Raw genomic sequence first — 19,438 nt, 5'->3', positions numbered from 1 at the left:
GTTTGAGAGAGGGGGTTTGAGAGAATGACGGCTGAGGGAGGAGAGAGAGTGTGTTAGGGTTTTTTATGATTTTTTTATTCTATTTCTTCTATTTATAGTGTGGCATATTTAGGTCTAACTAAACTCGATTTAATCTTTTAAAATTTCAAAATTAACTAAATCGAACCATATTATTATTATTCTATTATTATTATTAATTTTGTAAATAATACTAAAATATCTTTTAATTATATTCTTTATATTTTCTTAATTATAAAGAATTAACTCCAAAAATACGGAGTATTACAGATAAAAAGTCTTTGTTGTTGAATGAGGGTAAAAGATCTCATTTCTTTATTAATTATGAATGCATTGGGAGTTGAAAGTATAATACGATATAATCTTGTGGTACTTTAATTAAAATTCTAATAATAACATAATTAGCTAATAGTGATATGAATAATAAAATAATGAACAATAATATAAATGTTTATTGATCGACTATTTGGACCTTATTGAACTTGATTAGATCTAATTGGAACTTATTGCACCTGATTGGAACTTATTGGACCTTATTAGATCTGATTGGAACTTATTGCACCTGATTGAAACTTATTGCACCTGATTAGACGTGATTGGAACTTATTACCTGATTGGACCTGATTGAAACTTATCTGAACTGAACTTATTAGACATGAAACTTAATTTATTAAGGTGAAAAGAATGCACCATAAAAGAAGAACAAGACCTAATTAATGTTTTTTTTTTTGGAATATGACTAGTAACTACTATTACTAGATAAGGTGAAAGGGAAGAATGGCGAGGAAAATAGTTGTATTATTATTATAAAAAAAAAAATAAAAATAAAAATAGTTGTATTATTATTTGGAATATAATCGAAAGAATTGATGTAATTATAAAAATTGAGGAATGAAAAGGGTCGGAGGGTGTAACGATCGGTGAAGAGGAGAAGGTGAGGCAGAGCTTAAAGTGGTCAATTATGGCGATGCGGGATTTGGTTACTAAAGATGCTTCCTGTGATTCTGCTCCTAATCCTCTGGGCTCTCTTGCCAACGCCCTTATTGGCTCATCCTCCAAAACACAGGTTCATCTTAACTTGATATAATTGTAATTACGGAAATGTTTTTTCCATTTGTTGCTGACGGAAAGGCTAAAATCTTACTGAAGTAGCCTTTTCAATTTTCTTTTATTGCCTTTTGCCTGCTTTAGAATTTAGAAATCCTAATTTTCTCGTGTCAATTAAATTCCATAGCTTTTTTTTTATTTTTATTTTTAAAGATGCCTACTGAAACCTAAGAAACTAGAAGAAGAAGATAGAAAGGAGAAGAATAACGATAGATAAAAACTAGCGATTGAAGAGTACATAGAAAGATAGACATACAAGTGTTTGATTAATATTCTGAATGGATATTACCGGAGTTTAAAGAAGTATAAACCTAACTAATTCTCCTAGCAACTAACTAACAATGCTAACAAACCTCCTGTTACAGATTCACTACTCTGGTCGAAGACGTTGCCATGTAGTATATAGATATAGACTACTTTGGCATTAGGATACATTAATGAATAGAGGAGGACATCAGTGGAAACTGTAGCCTATAACAAGAAATCATTTAATGATGAATCATTATAACCTCTTCTTATATTGACTTTTGGAGCTTGAGTTTATCTCTTATGGCTTGTATCTTTTGCTGGGTTGTGATTCAAGGGCTTCAACTTAGATAACATTGTAACATTAAGTATCCGAATAGGAAATGCATGTACAGTGTTCTGTGAGCTTTTGGAACATATACGCAGGATAAGCATTTCATATACCCTTTCTTTGGTGCTGTTGATAGCATTTTATGCACTTGTGAAGTTTGGGATTTCTTACATTCATTTTCACCCTGGCAGCTCCAATTTTTTCCTTGTGAGATGTCTCGTGAACAGAAATCTCCTTATACTGATTGTATATTATGTATATAACAGGAAAGGTTGAAGGAGATCCCGACATCAACTTCTTCGGGTTCCAGCAGTCAAGTTTACTCTAACTCTGTTGATCAGTTGACAGCTCTCCCCGGTACAGAGTCAGAATACCAACTTAACCAGCACTCAGTTGGCCAGGTTCTTTTTTTTTTCTTTTTCTTTTGGTGCTCAGAAAGCCACAATTTAGATAGGACTCAGTCCCAGCTCTTGGGTATCAACCCCTGAAGCCTTTAATGACTAACATAGTTAACACTCTCTTAGTTTTGCTTTGTGATTGGTGATGGTGTTTTATCATGAATTTTATCACATAAGCGGTAAGCCTTCAATGGATTATTTAATCTTGTGTAGGACTTGGGATTTCTTCACAACTATCGTTCTGCTAGTCATGGTGGATTTACGGAAGCTTGGGACGATGCACAATATTCTGGGAGGGAATCAAATTTTCCTCAGTCACGACATGTTCATAATGAAGGATATCTGGCTCAAACTCAACCGTCTTGGGATGGTAATTATGAAATTTTCACAATTTTCTTATTTTTCTATTGTTATTTTTGGTTGTTTCAGTAGACCTGTCCACTTTAAGACAACTCAAAATAACATGCCTTAGTCTCAATAGGACAACTGAGATAGAATTTGACGAAGGTTTATGTTGATTTGATATAGATTCTAATTTTGCTCCCTACCATCTCTTCCAGTGTGTCCTCATATACATACTAGACTTCTGACCGCTGCCATATACCGGTTAGAGTCTTTTGTATATTTTTTGTTTTGTCGAAAACAATTAAATCTACAATAATAGGACTGAAAATTAATAGGAGGATTATGGAAAGATTATATACGATTACTGATGTCAACTACTTTGGATTATATCTCAGGATTCTTTTGCAATATTTTACATAGTATTAAGTTTACTTAAAAATATCGGGAGACTTGGCAAAAGTGACACCAATTTTAAATTCTTGGATAGTTTTATTCAACTCATGCATATATACATATGTGTGTGCGTGCATGCGCGACCACTCTTCTCAAGTAGACTCCATTAAAGTTTCAAGCTCAAATTCGATGAAGTTCTTTAAGTTACAATTTTTTTCAGAAATCTAATGAAATTCTTCAGCTTAAGTTATGAATTTTCATGTTCTGAGATTTTGTATTTCATGTTAAAAAAACTTAAGTATGTTGTTCTTACTAGTAGTATGTTCTAAATCTCTATTTTATTTTTCTAAAACCAAATGATGATTTATCTCTGCTAAAGAGAAAACACTAACAAGAATAATTTCATATTCTTTTGAAAATTGATATTATAAGGAAAAAAAATGTGTAGAAAAAGCAATGAAGGACAAGAAACGTAGTATACAGATAAACATGAATTAAAAAGCCATAGGAATTTGTTCAAAAATGGTATGCCTCATGTTCTTCATCTGAAAGTCATATGCTCTAAAACTTGCGTCTTATGTTCTGCATTTTTTGGCACATGTTGTAGAACTCGTAGCTTATGTTCAGTAAGTCATTATTCATGTTCTAAACCTAAATCCCTGTGTTTGAAAGTTAAATGAATAATGACCAAAACGAGTGAGATCACATATGAATTTTAGAACAAGGTGAAAATTGAAAAATGTGTTGAAAATGTTATATACTTGTTCTTTTTTCTTTTTCTTGAGATATACTTCTATGTTTGACTACAATGAATTAACTAATCAGAGTCAACACCAAATTAAAAATACAAGGTAATCCCGTCAATATGTCCATGAGATTGGACCACTAATTAGGAAAAACCCTGAAAAAAAGCGTCCTTAGAAGCTCCCTTTAATTACTAACTTCCCAGATTTCCAAAGCTAAATCATTGTTTCCAGAGGGAGAGAGAGAGTGATGGCCTGCAGAAGCTGAAGATGATGAGAGAGAAAGTGGTTGTTACATTGTTACTAATGCAATAGCAAGAATAAGCTGGAGTAGTAATAGTAGGAGATGACAAGGTCGAAAGTATTTTATTCTAGAAAGTGTTGCATATATTCTGAAATCTGAAAAGGTAAATATCATGTTGTAAAAAATATTTCATATGTTCTAAACCTATATGTGTTCTCTCATAGGAACCCTTTTTCACAGGATTTTTGCCCTATATTTATGTATGTGTATATATGTGCATATAATGGCATTGTTTCTGTGACCGTGTTTCTTGACATGTCATACCGTTTTTCTTGACCATTACGATTTCAGCTGTAGATTTATTTACCTTGGTATTTGCCGACATGGTATACTTTTGCTTTTACATCTTTGTTAAGTAACCAAGTCCATTGTATTGCTAGATCCGCATCCGAAGCATTTTGAATTGTCTTGTAAGGTGTCCGCCTAGTGGTGGATCCAGGAATTCAACTATATGGGTTGGGAGAGGTAAAAAAAAAAAGCTATAATCATCTACTTAAAAATTCAATACATTAATTCAAATATCAAATCACAATGGCTAAATAAGATGTTATTGTCTTCTTGTATTGGATATGGAGGTTCTAAAGTAGGGGAAGAGCAATGAGACGTTTTTTTTAGACTTCCCCGCACGATCTTTCCGAAAAAATTCTAGCCTTCATAGTGAAAAAAAAAACACAACTCCACATCCTACACAAGCAACAAAAAGAATTTGTGGCCAGAAAACTTATACATTCAACATTTTCACTATTTATTACCATACTATTAAAAACAATTAACACATTGCTCAAATGATGTAATCTAACATTCTAACTATTTTCATAATTTAAAGAATTTCATACATCAAGCAAGAACAACAATTTTCTCACTCATATAGGCATATACCCAATTACTACTAACTATTTATTAGAAACTCTAAACAAATTTTAATAAATTAATAAATATTCTAATGTTTCAAATGTGAAATTTAATTATATATTTAGATTGAAGAAACAAAAATTTATATTGTGCTTTGGGGAGGGCCGCGACCACAGGCGATGGGTGGTCGTGGCCGGCGGTGTGGCGGTGGAGGAGGGTGGTTGTCGTTTGGTCTTGCTTAGGGTTTAGAGAAGAGAAAGGTGTATACTATGGGAGAGGCAGTAAAGGAGGGCAGTCACCAAGACTATATAAAACAAAAAGGCAAGAGGTGAAAAAAAAAAGAAGGGAAACGGAGAGTCAAGAGCCAAGATGGAAAAAAAAGGAGAAAAGGAGATGATAACTAGCAGGAGTCGGTCCCGCAACCATGACTCTACGAAGCCAAAGCAAGCGCACTTGAAGTAACAAACAAAACCATCTTGCTGCCTTTTGTTTTTGTGTTCAGTACTACACGCAAATGGTATATATTCTGTTATTGTTTTTCTTTATTTGAAGAAAAAAACAAAAACTGCACATTTTTTTCCCCAAAATTCATTGGGTGCATCTAAACCCATAGTGGATCCGCCCCCTCTTTTGGTACTTCTGTCTTGTTGTTCCATTTTTTGCCCTTCTGCTTTTCTTTAATCTCGTTTGCTATTCAGGAATTTTGAGTCTTTCTCTTTAATCTTGTTAGATAGACGTAATGGTATATTTAGGCATTAGTCTATTGACTTGGGAAAGGGTCTTGAATTGCAGTTGCTTGAATAGTTTGATTTGGTGTGTTTTGAGTTGTAAAGCAGCTTTAGGGGTTACTTGCCATATACACAATGCTTTTCAATTTAAGGATGTTAGGAAGCTTCGTTCAGGCTTAAGGAGGTGAAACGTAACATGGGAACAGAGTTAGAGTTGAAGCGAATCAATTAAAGAGGCAGCAAGGACAATGGGTCTTACTTTCTGAAGCATCCATGCTTAAGTCATCATCCAGATACAGGTCCAGCCTGCAACACTGTCAGACTATAATGCACGCTGTCACAAATGTTTTGCATCTTTCTCGAAACTAGGCCAACCCATATTCTTTGTAATATCTGACCGTCGTAACCTACATATTTTCATTTAGTTGGGGAGGAGGGGATTTGGAGTAAAGGATGGAGAATTAAGGCGTCAATTTTCCTATGGGTAAGGAAAGAAATAGCAGCGATTGATTTTTGTACCCTTTTTAATGAAATGAGCTCTTCTAAATTTTTAAAAGATATGGAAGGTTAATCTATTCTACCTCTTTCGTCTGCTCCCTTTCGCTATCCTCTTCTTCTTTCTGTTTGCCTTCCATCTGAATTTGTAATAAACATAATTTCAGACTTGTTTGGTAAGGATGAATTGGGTGGAAAATAGAAACATTGACAAGATTAATCTTAAGTTTATGGTGTCTTCCCATATTAATCCCAAGTATGTTTTATTTTTTAAACAGTTCCAAGTTTATATGTAGTCTTCCCATATTAGTCTCAAGTCACAAGCAGGCCGGTTAAAAGAGTGATTGTGGCACTCTTTAGTGGTACCACATGGTTAGCACATGATTTAAGTTTTTTTGTCTCCTTCCTCATTCGCTTCTTATTACTTCCTGCCATTTCGTTTCATATCTGGTTTCTTCTTGTTTGTCTCAATTTCAATTTTTTTTTCCTTTGGCTCTATTACTCTACATGGTCAACCCTTCTACCGTTTGACACTATCAAAAAGGAAAATTGTTCATTTGTTCTAAGATTTGATAGGAAGTTAAACAAATTCGAACTTTCCTAGCTATATCTCTCACTGGCAGTGGTGTTGAATTTCAAAACAAAAAGAAATTGAGAACTAGAAATATATAAAATGCAAAACCGATAGTTTATGCATCTGTCCTTTCTATTTCACTCCCTATTAATGGCATCCAGACAATGCCCCTCTTTACAATTTTCGAAATTGATTGATTCCTGGAACCTAATTTCTCTTTTTAGAATATTTATTTCTTGATGTGCATTTCATATCTGGGACAATTGAGTACTGACTCTGGGTTTCACTAACATGGCTTGGTGTTATTTGTTGTAGTGGTGCGAATAGTGGAAAAGGTCAGGTTCTGGTGGCCGTCCTGGCATTAGCCTAGAGCTGGATATGCTGTGCTGAGTGGGGGTGGTGGTAGCATGTCACGTGGAGATCTTGGTTGAGGTGGCTGGTTAGGGAGGAGCTTTGGCGGGTAAATAGAGAATGAGCGATACGAGAGGAGAGGAATTGAGGAACAGAAAAATATTTAAGCCCAAAACGAATTTAATAGGTTGAAAAGAAGTTGCTTGTTTGTTAGCATTTTTAACCCTTTTGGCAAGTATTAGGTCACCTGGATGGATACAAGAAGACTACCTATAAACTTGGGATTGTTTAAAAATAAAACGTACTTGGGATTAATATGGGAAGACACTCAAAACTTGAGATTGATGTTGTCAATTTTTCCTCGAAAATAAGGCAAGGAAACAAGTTATTTTCTGGCTTTGGTTTAATAATGGTACGAAGATTGGTAACCAGGGTTAGCTAAGAAAAGTAACTAAGTGTATAACCATTTATGTAAAAAGTCACTTGATCACATCTGATAAAAAATTCTCACTCTCTTTTCAAAGCTGACACCTAAAAGTGGCATTATCCCCACCATTTGTTTTTTAATATTCGGTTTTTTAATATTCGCAGACTAAACAAGGAAATCTAGAGAATGAAAAGTCTTCATTCATCATTCCCTTCCTTTTTCATTCTCTTTCCCTTAACATGTTTTTGATCTGAAGACAAATAAAGAAGAAGCTCTAGGCTGCTTTGTGATGGATGGTTAAGTAGGATTTGTATTTATATTAAGCCCTTACATTGTCGGAACTGAATTTTAGTTGGGGCTTGGACATTTAAGTTGTTATCTAGTTATATAAATTTATTAATGTTGTTCTAAAACTATATGAACTAACTATCGGTTTTCCAAGGTGAAAAGAACATGACATATTGCTATGTATATGCTTTTCTCAAGTTTGACTAATTATTTATTTGATAAATTTGTCACAAACCTTTTACATACCACTTTTTGTGAGAAACAACTTTTATAATTTTTTTTGCCAACATAACACCTTAAAAATTTATTTTTATTTTTTCCAAAAAGCAACCTTACTCTTTTTCTCTGGCGTTGACCCATCGATTTCCGGTGTTGTCTTACTTGAAGCCCCCATGTGCTCTACCCTTGCGCCTGGCTTTTACACTCTTTTGAGGAGAAATCAGAGGGGAAAGGGTGGGAAAAGGAAAAACCCGACGCACACATGTGCTTCGATAGAAAAATTGGTATATAAAAACCTGGAAATCGGTGGAACGACGCTGGAAACTGCTATGAATTGATTAAGACTAAGAAGTATTGCAGGGAAACAAGGTTTAGGGAAAACAGAACGATAGATTGTATTGAGATCCAGAGTAAATCATTTTACAATTCTCACATTCGAGAGGTGAGATCTCTCTAGGGGTCACTTCTATTCTAATTTCTGGATACCTTTCTCCTGACCTCCTCTCTCTATTTATTGCATGACTCAGCCATTCTCTAGCCTCCAGGTGTCCTAGACTAGAATGGAAATACAGAGAATCTAGCTCACAAAAAGATAACAGAAAATAACCAACAGAAAATAACCAACTGACATAGATTACGAGGCTGCAAAATAGGAAAAGACTTTCTTGCCCTTGCATGATCTGATTATGCCCTTTTCTACCCTTTGCTTCTTCTCTTGTATGTTATCAGAATGGGTGCCTTGGGTGGATTCTTTGCAGAAACTAGTGGGTCAACGCCTCAAAATAGGGTAAGGTTGTATGATTGTATCTCTCAAAAAAAAATAAAATCTTAAGTTCTTATTATAAAAGTTTGCTTCTTGCAAAAAGTGGTATATCAAAGGTTTGTTTTGACAAATTATCCTTTTGTTTTTAAAATTTTAAATATTTGAATGAAGAACCTTAAGCTTAAGAGCCTTTTTGCTCTTTTGAGATTTGAGCTCATCATGTGCTGGATGTTTTCTGTTTTGTCTTAAAAAGGCATCAGTATATGCTCCCTGGTTTGGAGTGATGTTCATATGTTCATATCCTTGTGGATGCTTTCTTCCCAAGATAGCTATAAATTATAATTAGATTTTTGTTCTTTGCTTTGGTTATTTTAAATTGTTATTCTTAATTGAGGAGTATTGCTTGTAGAATTTTAACATTGGTGCCTATCTTGAGTTACTTTCCCGTATTGGGTTAAAATTTGCTTGTATGTAGGTGAAAGTTGTATTTTAGGCTCTACTCTGTCGAGATTTTGAATTTAATTTTCATGTTTAGAGCTCATCGGTGGATGTTGTTGATTTTTGATCTTCGCTAAAATAAGAAAAACAAGACAGATATGAGATTATCGTTATATCATGGCTTGCTGAGAGGTGAACATTGTAGTGCAACTCTAATATCTCATAAATGCAAGCAGTTGACTTTGCTTGACTGCAATATCTTTAGTTTGCCCATTTCCTTTATGTTTATGTTATCTATATGCTATAGTGTGGCTCTCAGTAGGAGAAATCTGAAATAAATTTCTTATAGGCGCCTAAATTAAATATGCAACGCTTTTATTAGTTTAATAGGGATGAAGTTTCTGGCCATAAGTAGGATTGATGTTTGGGCTTGAGACCTCTTTGTAATATGATAAAGACTTGAGGGTAAAGCATAGAAACAAAGAGAACATTGAGTAGTATAAAGGTGGAAAAAAAGAGACAAATGAAACGGTTTTGAATGCGAAAGCAAAGGTATTTTGGGATCTACAAAAGAAGTTGGGATCAAATGAAGCTGAAAATGGATGTGTACAAGATAGTGCAAATGACCCTGAAAACACCCAGAGAACAACCTAGAAACATAGTGAAAATAGTAGTAACTACTCACTTTCGGACACTTATCATTCTCTTTGGCAGTGCCATGCAAAATTAAGTTATAGGATCTGTAAATTTTTAGTCTTCCAATTAGCATTCACAGAGAATTCCAGAGAGAATTTTCTTTTTAAAGTTGCAATAACTTCTGTCATGCAGTCTGAAGTCTGAACTTGTCATTCTGCTTTGGATTTTGATCAACCTGCTTAAAAGAAAGATGACCCAATAGCCTTAAGACTAGATCTTCCTACCCATGATGTGGTTACATAAAATGATTGGAGTATGTTACTGTATTTAGGTGTGTACATAATTGTGCAAGTCAGCTGATTGCTGCAACTATGCAGGACCACCACAAAAAGTTTTGTCTGGTTTTCTGCACTCCTTTGTTGATAGTAGTCGTTTTGGTGTACCTTTACGGCCCACTGCACTACCTATGTTGGGGCTGACCAAAGGTGAAAAACAATGTATCCGTAATCGCAGCAGCATAATGGCTCGGCATATGTTTGCAGACAAGAGTGAGGACTTCATTAATGCACAGGTTTGTCATTTTGTGTCAATTAATTAATTATTTACTTTGTTCTTTTATCAGATCTTAGAATTGGGGATTTTAATTAAGTACCTGTTTTTTCATTATTTATTCTGTAAAGGAAACTGTCTCCAAATCTACACTCTTATTATTTGACGACACTTGAATTTTTTTTTCACTTAAATCTTTTCAAGCGGTCTCTAACTGAACGAGAACAAGGGAGAGGGGGAGAGTGAGGGAGAGAGTACGGGTGAGGTAGATAGAATCATAGAATGACCCATTAACATGGCTGTGCGCACATACACCGACAATGTATTTATTGTCCCAGACCTGGCTATTGGGTTTAGGCACGAGTACTTATTCAAGCGCTAAAATTTAAAAAGGTACAAGTGTACAACACAAGTAGTTGCTGGAGGATAGCTAGAAAAGAGAGGGAAAAAGAGGTCCTACCCAATTAGCAGGGGAAGAAAGGATATCACTATGTTGCTATCTGCTTATAGTGGGTGTCTTTTTTGATGGAAAGTGTCCTTTGTATGCCGAAATAATTTGGGTTTGCAAAATGTTTGCAAGATTATAAGGGTCATTTTGATTTGCTTGAGCTTGACATACACAATGTTAGCCCATCTGTACTTACATTCTATATTTCTTTTTCCTCAGGTGGATGCATTACTATATTCTCTGGATATTGACAATGATATTCAAATAAAGGGGCCTTTGCCTGGTAGGGTCAGAGAGCTGGAAGAGTACTGGAATGAGTCACAAGGTAGTATTCATGCTCCTGCTGCCGCCGGATGGGTTGCTGAGTATAGGCAGCACAAGTCAGAGTCTTTCAGTCCTAATGGTTGGGTCAATTTATTTGAGCAGGAACATGGTCCTAATGGTTGGGCCTCAGAGTTTGAGCACGTAAGAAGTGCATCTTATCTGAAGTCCGCCTGATACTAATATTTCTTTTTTTTGAGCAAGACTGCAAGAGTGTTGAATATCTGAAAAACATGAGTCAGAAACACCAAAAGCCTTGAAACTAAAGTTTGAAATCTAAATTACTGCATTGCCTTTAAATACTTTATCCATTTTACCATATAAGGATGTCTTATATACTTTGTGCATTCCTTTATTGAGTTGGGACCACATCTGAACTCTAATATAAAGAGTATCAACTATCTTCAATCATATTGTTATTGATCTTCACAACTTTTGATGGATGGAAGGTTTTTAGGTAATTCAAATGGTGGAATTAATTAATAAATCTAAAAAAGGCAGCGGCTTTTGAGGTTTATTCTAGTGGCAATCACACTAAATTCTAGATCAACAACCAATCTGCTCGAACTCTTAACAATAATTCTCTTCAAGGGTTGATTTTAAGTACAAATGCTGAACACAAATTTCTCTGTTCATAAACACCCTTTTTGAACATGCAGCCCGATCTATATTTCTAGGGAGGAGTACTTGCTTGATGCTCCAACTAGGAAAAGGAAACAAGCCACTATTAGGAAACTAAGTAACACTGAATTTATTATCTGATTAATGAATTAAAATTGCCCAATACTTAATATTACAACTCTCAACATGTAGATCCCATGATATAACCGTATGGTTCCTAAAAAAACAAAATACATATAAGAGAGCCATATTGTCAAGCTTTAGCTCCTTTCGGCATCACATAACTTCCTTTTATCTTCTCTCAATATAATATTACCCTCTATCTTCAGCACATCCATTCTTTTTGACCCCAATATCTTGTAAATGGACAACCTTATACTTCCTTCTTAATCTTTGTGCCTAAATCAAATAGTTAATGTATTTCAAGATGGAGTAGTATTTCAAATTGAATTGGATTTGTGATCTATGCTGATGTGTTCGATCTGTCATATAAACTGAGGCCGTTCTGTCGTCCTACAGGAGCAAGCTCAGGTTGCAACTCTGAATCAACCATCGAGTCAACATATGTCAAGGCTAGCTGCAACGGAGCAAACCCGTATGCTTGCACACACATTAGCCCAAAACACTGACCCGAAGTTTCAGGTTTGTGTACTCTCCTTGGGTCTAGTAACTCATGTCTTTTTCACACGAGGATGTGGATATCTTAGGGAACTGGACAAGGTAAAATCAAGAATAAAAGGTGTCTTGAGAGGAAAAAAAGAAGAAAAAAATAGAAACAAAATAAAGCAAGACAAAGTAACACAAAAACGGTTTCTCTGGTGATGCTCGATATCCAACAATAAAACTCAGTTGGAATTCATAATTGAACAAGAACAAGAAGCATAGTGAGTCATGGAATTGGAATCCACATCTAAATTACTGGGTTTCCCTTATAGATATTAACTTGTGACTATATTATATATATGCTCTTATGCTAAATTGGTTGTTACACCCTGCCATTTTATGTTGTATTCTACCATTTGTAAAGAACTTTTCTGGATGAAAAGAAAAAAATCTAGTCATTTAATTAACCAATGGCCAATGGCCTCATTGACTCCCCTGGACATGTGAAGATGTGGTTTGTGAAATATCATGGTGAGTGCTGTCATAGTGCTGCTCCACAACTCGTGGTTGTTGGTGCACAGGCTTTCAGGAAGTCTTTTATTGTTTTATGTGCAATTGAGCTGCTTGGCGGTCACAAATTGCTAGCATGTTGGTTGAACATATTACGTGACCGAGATAAGAACTGAACAGTTTACTCTCTTTCTCGCTGCCTGGGGCTCTATTGCATTTTAAATATCTCTTTCTGGTTTTTGTCTATAAGTTTAAGTTCCATGGAGATTGCCTTTTCTAGTAAAGGTGACTAATTAGTCTTCTTGAGAACAATATTTAATTATGGCAGTTTACTGATAAAGGTTCAGTTGTAGTACGACTTGTGAAAATGGACAAAATATAGGGGGCAATAAATATGTGCGCGCGTGCGTGCGTTAAGGATACACTGATCAAAGTATGCGGGATTGTGAACTATGACAGTTAAGCTTTTTCTGAGTTGCCATTGTTCATGTGACAATGTCTATGTGCATTTTCACTTGATTCCTACTTTTGACATTGGTTTCATCTCACGCACATTGCAACTTGTAGAATTCAAGATTCCTCCAATTCGTGTCAAAGATGAGTCGAGGTGAACTTTTTGTAGAAGGCAATCAAGTCAAAGAGAATTCAGTATCTATGTCTGGAGATTGGGAAGCAGAATACCAACAACATCGTGATGGGGGTTTTTCCTGGGCTGATCAGTTTTCTCAGGAGCAGGCAAGTTCGTAGTTCTATATGTTGATGTTTTCAGGATATGATTTATACTTGAATGATACCGTTACAATCTATCCATTTAATTGCTGTCATAAAAAATATCGTGTATTTAGAATCTATATGTTGACTTCTTCTATGATTCCAATAAGAAATGAGTTGGAAGAAAGGGGAAATACTTCCAAGTTACACTGTTAATATATAGGCTGCTGGAGATCTTTGGAGTTTGGACATACCAAAGTGGGGTGATGCTAGCAAGTATTATCCTTGTAACTTTCTGTATTGAACTATTGATGATTAGATAACTGGCTTGTAGGATTCGCTGTGGCATAAGAGAAATGTGCTAACAAAATAACAACATTAATAATGCCTACAGCTAGATGGCCACCGTCTCCAGCAAGCATGTTTGCTCCTTTGTCTTTTGGTTCTGGCTCTTCTCATTTACAACATGCTTTCCTTTGCCTTTTTGATTTCTTTCTTGGGTTAGGCTGGGGGGGGGGGAGGTAGAAATTAGAAGGTCACATGAGACTTTACATTTTTCACTTATAGAGTAGGACTCAGCCCCTTCACTTCCCTGGTCCCAAGAAATTATTCTTCCCCCGATAAACTACGGATAGGTGTATCATACCTTCAAAAATTGACATAAGTTCCTGTAAAGAAAGGACCTTATATGTGCTCACTATTGAAAATGTTCTTATATTTTAACTAGAAAACAAATTATCTAGAAGAATTTCTCAGCGATCGAAGTTAATAAATAAAAGAATTATGTTCTTGAAATTCACTCTAGATAAAAATCCCCAAACGATCAAAAATTTTCCAACTAGTGAACATGTTTCTTGTACCTGTCTGATGATCCAAAGTGTTTCGCGAGTTAGATATCATTATGAGACGGTCGTGGCAAATAGAGGAGTATAGTACAAACTTCCTTTTACTTTGCCTTCTGTTCCGCTATTATTGCCCTTGGTATTAAGTTTGGAGGGTCTCGTCTGATTTTTCCTCACATGGATTCTAGCTCGCTTGAGATTGGTTGTGAAATGGAGCAAGGGAAGATTTACTGAGATAAGAATAAGAAGATTTGGTATCGCTGATAGAATAGGTGGAGCACTACTTCTTTCAACTCTTATCATAATAGGGAGTTGTATCTTCAGACTTGGTTATTCATGAAGTGGAGGAAGTTTATTACCTGTCAATCAACTAGGGGGTAATAGGTAACCTTCATTTCTTATCCCATGTATTGTCATGGTTATATGTTAATCGACAAAGACTTTTTTGTTTTGTAGGATGAAGTGGAGGAGAGAAGCATAGAATTTTTAAATGATAATAAGTTCATGTCACCTAGTAATTATAATGAAATTATGAAATAGCCATGAGAAATACAAAGGTAAAAGTTGAAGTGGCTCATGAAATTAAATATTTACAATAAAAGGAAGAGAGTGTTAAACAACAGTGCACAAAAATATAGTAGAAAATAGAGGTGGATACTGGACGAGAGGGAGGTGAGTAGGTGACGCCTTTCTAGCTATGGTTTTTAAGATATAAAATCTAACATGCCCCTACTTGGTTCTGCCACAAGGATTGGGTGCCCCTATCATTGCTCAGAATTAACGAGGCATCTTTCTGTCAATGAAAATTTTAGTGATGACATAGTACCCATTGAATGGCTGTGTCATTTCTTGATTTGTTGAATAGCCGATGCATGATTCCATAGATCCAGGGCTTGATAATCTGTCTATAGGCTTTTTAGTTTAGAGACTTTTGAGGTATTTGCGGGCATGTATATTATATCCTAGGTCTCTATATGCATAACTTCTTTTGAATCCTTATACTCATAATAATTGATATAGTTTGATTTTCACACATGCAATTGCACAAGTGTGATAATTAATATCTCTAATTCTATATCAGCAAAATTAGAAAAATTTAATACTTCATGATTTAGGCTATGTATAGAAAAATATAGAAAATTTACACTAAGACAAATCTACCATCTAATAAACTAACATTTGTCTTGATGGAAATATGGTCAAAGTAGGTTATGTGAATGGTGTACATGGTAAAACTGCATCGATTAATATGGGATAGAGGTAGTAATATTCTTTATTACCTACATGGTAAAACGGAACTGCTTATCTTGTTTGCAGTTGGCCTTGAAAAGATCAGTTATTGATTTAGGTATGTTGTTGACTGATTTATTGGCTTGGGCTATTTGATGGTGATTGTGTTTGTAGGCAACCTATAGAGATGGCCAAGTCCAAATCATGTGTATTTAGTGAAGTTCTAGATAAATGCCCCTAGAACAGGTCTCTCAGTAAATGCACAAATGGTGCTTATATTGTAAGAAAGAATATCAGGCTTTTGGAACGTCTTTCTATTGAGGTGGCTGATTGCGTTAGAGATGTTGAGAAGTTTTGGCGGGATGATATGTTATGGCTCTTTTTCAATGAAATTTTTTTTCAGGTAATTGGGAGACTAAACGTCTCTTTTTTTTTTTAACATTCTTTATATAAATTTTGCATGGGCAGGTTTTATAGACAAGAGAACACCCCAAGTTACAATGTTCATTAGAGATCAAACTTTTTCCATGCAACTGATCCTTTGTGGTTTGTGTCATAAGTAGGAAGAGTCAATTAATCATCTTTTACTTTTCAGTTTTTGAATCCTTTCTGTGTAGCACATATTGTTGGCCTTGTTTGGGATGACACGGGTGTAAACTTATGCGAAAGATGTTATTGTAGCTTGGCAAAGAAGGATTTTGGAAGGTTGACTACTTGGCTTGCTAGAGTGGAAGATGGCATTATTGAGGGGATTGGGGTTGCTAAGGTTTTTTATTTAGGCTATGTATAGTTGGAGTCAAGTGTAGGGTTTTTATCATATTTATCCTTACTCTCTAGAAGAACTTTTAGATAAATTGCTTCATGATAGATCAAGGGAGTTAGGTTCCTTGTCTTTGTCCCTCCTTTTTGTATATGGGTCACACTTCCTTGCTAGCTTCCTCTTGTGATTTTTTTTTTACCACGGGCATGCAAATTAGCACCTTAGAGAAGATGTAGACCATGTATAATATCTGGATTTTCTGAACATCCTGATCTTCTTTTGGGAACCTATGAACAGAAGAAGTATTATTATATGAATCAAGTGAATATACAATCTTAAGAGTAAGAGCAAAGTAACTTCTTGATTAGCAATGTAAAAGTTCGGAAGAGAGTAAAACTTTTTGCATATCAAACAACAGCATATGTTATTCCCAAATACTTGCACCAGTTTTTTTTGTAGCTTTAGAAACGGTTATTCAGGACTGCATCAACACCTCTTTCATGAATCTCACTCAGTTAATGAGCTCATGAAAACTCAGATTTCTGTGTTTGGAATAAAAACAAAATTAACCTATCCACTAGATCAAACCAACATACCACAGTCATACTATGAGATGGTATCAAGATTACTTAGCTTTTTCATAGGCTTCACCCTCGATGCATAAATAAAGAGATGATAAGGAACAGGTGGTGACGACTCCTAAGTTTAACTTTAGTGGCAGCAACGCTAAAATCCAAATCATTGATATGTTTGAACTTCAACGAGAGTGCTCTCACTCAATGTTAGCACAAAAAGTACAACACAAAATTCAATATTTAGCTCCCCACTCTATCCGGGGAAAGAAACAGATCACGGATTTATAGCTATATACTATATGACTAACTAGAATAGAAATATCCCTTAATCAATAAACTAAAACATCCCATTAATTAATTATTACAAACCTGGAAGCTCGAGCTCCAAAACTAAGAAAACAACAAAAACTAAACAACTCCTGCTTGTGGAACCAAGGTATGACCGTGTGGCTTCCAAAGAAGCGAAATAAACATAATTAAGTTTATATTGTTAGTTGTAGTTCTATTCCTCATTAAGATATCACTTGGTATGATTGGATCCTTCCATGGTTCCGCCGTGTGAAATAGTAGTATGAATAGAATATACTTGTCCAATTAAACTATGAGCAAAAGTCTTTTCTCTTGTGATTGGTCATAGCTAGTTTCCTTAAGATCATTAAAGCAATGCTGTCCAAACAATTTTTTATTTTATTTTTATAGATTGCTCAGTAGGATTCATGAACAGAAACATGCAAAACACTTCCTACGTTCCGTTATGATCTGCAGACTTTGTACTATTTCACTATTGGCATACTCCACTAGCCCACTATGAATATCTTAGGTGATTTTTCCATAAGGAAAAACATAGTCAAACTGTGTTGATAAAAATAAAACAGAGGTAGTATTAGCAAAAATAGATTTTGGAAGCACAATGGTAGAGATTATGTAATTGGCATAGGTGAACCCTCTTGAATACTTAGGTGCTCACACAGGTAGTCAAGCAAGATATATGGAAACGGGTTATCAATAGCGACTTTTTTTTCATCTCCATATTGTCAGTCGAAGCGGTTGTCCAACATATGGTGTGACATTTCTGAAGTATATGCAATACTAGGGAGTGAAGATTTAATATTTTGTTCCAATTCTCATCTAACTTTGCCGTATGAATTGAACTTCTCCTTGTCACCGTGCTAGTGTGGTTCCATTTCTGTACGTTTCAGTGATATGACTTTGTTTCTAGAATTTATTTGCGAAAGAACTGGGTTTTTGGTCTTCGTGAAAAGTACCTTTTTTGCCTCCCTATATTCGTCTTTCATTTGATCAAATTTATCACTTTGAGCTTAAAATTATCTTCGATATACTTTTTAACTTTGGAGATTCTTCATTTAACTTCCCAAATCTCGAAGGACTTCACTAATGTTTACGGTATCACTTCCTATAAGAGTTGGTGTTCCATCTCTAGCTTTTGGTGTCTAATTCACTGGTGTTTTCAGTTCTCTCATCATAGTGATAAGTGGGCTGATGAATTTACTACTGGAAGCAAACGGGAGTTGTTGCCTGATGAGAAATGGGTTGATGAGTTCTCCAAATTAAATGTTCAAGATTGGGCGGGTGAATTTCAGCATCAAGCTGATGGTGCACCTGGTGAGGATACTATGGATAGCTGGGCCAGTGCTTATGATGAGTAAGTCTAGCTGACCGAGGAAAGCAACCTCCTCAAAAACCTTTAGGAAAAACAAAGGAGAGCTGATAAATTGACTTTTGGCTAGAGTTGTGCACAAAAAGGTAATTGACCCCTTTCTTGAATTAAATGCAGGTATCTCACTGAGCAATCTGTTGCCAAGCATAATTCAGATTCTTCAAAGGGTGTCTATATATTTTCTGACATGAATCCCTATGTTGGGCATCCTGATCCTTTTAAAGAAGGGCAGGAGCTGTTTAGAAAGGGACTTCTGAGTGAAGCAGTGCTTGCTCTAGAGGCTGAAGCCTTGACAAATCCTGAAAATGCTGAAGGTTGGAGGCTATTAGGTATAGCTCATGCAGAAAATGATGATGATCAACAGGTCAGTGCTAGTTCATCATGTTATATTAATGTTAAAACTTTCGGTTCATGTACGGGTAAGGCTGCATACATTTGAATCTTCACATACCCCATTTCAGCTGGATTTATACTGGGTTGTAGTTGTTTTTCTACTACAGCTGGGTTGTCGTCGATCATTAATTGATTCCATTTTTAAAGAATTGCATGGATGTTGTACATGATAACATGAAATCTGCTTTCTGAGTTTGAAGTGCTCCAGTTTGGGTGGCATTGACTGTCATACTTAGTGGACCCTTTTGGCAGATGATTGCCGTTCCTGCTTTTATTTGGAGGGGAAGCATGTGCATTACATACTTTATAGATTTTCTTTTTCACTGGCAACTACATGTCACTTGTCAGTTAAAGGTTCTTAGCATTGCTGATTTATGAGGTTGCAGGCTATTGCAGCGATGATGAGGGCACAAGAAGTTGACCCCACAAACCTAGAAGTGCTTCTTGCTCTTGGAGTGAGTCATACAAATGGTAAATTTGATCCATATCTTCTTGTTCTTCCTCCTATCTTTCCTCCCGTCCTTTTAGAGATTATATGTCA

The 19,438-nt window shown here is 35.5% G+C and overlaps 1 protein-coding gene across 2 annotated transcripts in view; it reads left to right on the top strand.

Moving 5' to 3' along the window:
- Window positions 1–866: 866 nt before the first annotated feature.
- The window catches only part of LOC104892025 (peroxisome biogenesis protein 5), a 33,347-nt gene continuing 14,775 nt past the window's right edge, over window positions 867–19,438 (top strand). The window contains exons 1-10 of one of the 2 annotated variants that reach the window (XM_010677839.4): window positions 869–1,084; window positions 1,969–2,103; window positions 2,314–2,470; window positions 10,034–10,227; window positions 10,873–11,118; window positions 12,115–12,237; window positions 13,276–13,443; window positions 18,299–18,489; window positions 18,622–18,868; window positions 19,284–19,368. In XM_010677839.4, coding sequence (XP_010676141.2) covers window positions 980–1,084; window positions 1,969–2,103; window positions 2,314–2,470; window positions 10,034–10,227; window positions 10,873–11,118; window positions 12,115–12,237; window positions 13,276–13,443; window positions 18,299–18,489; window positions 18,622–18,868; window positions 19,284–19,368 — 1,651 coding nt within the window. In that variant the 5' untranslated portion in view covers window positions 869–979. Of the gene's footprint in view, window positions 1,085–1,968; window positions 2,104–2,313; window positions 2,471–10,033; window positions 10,228–10,872; window positions 11,119–12,114; window positions 12,238–13,275; window positions 13,444–18,298; window positions 18,490–18,621; window positions 18,869–19,283; window positions 19,369–19,438 lie in introns of both variants that reach the window. The other variant, XM_048642412.2, reaches the window with a different exon arrangement.

The sequence above is a fragment of the Beta vulgaris genome, chromosome 4 (genome assembly GCF_026745355.1).
Source record: "Beta vulgaris subsp. vulgaris cultivar EL10 chromosome 4, EL10.2, whole genome shotgun sequence".
Lineage (NCBI taxonomy): Eukaryota > Viridiplantae > Streptophyta > Magnoliopsida > Caryophyllales > Amaranthaceae > Beta > Beta vulgaris.
Note: the sequence above shows the minus strand (reverse complement) of the source record. Positions and strands in the feature narration are given on the sequence as shown.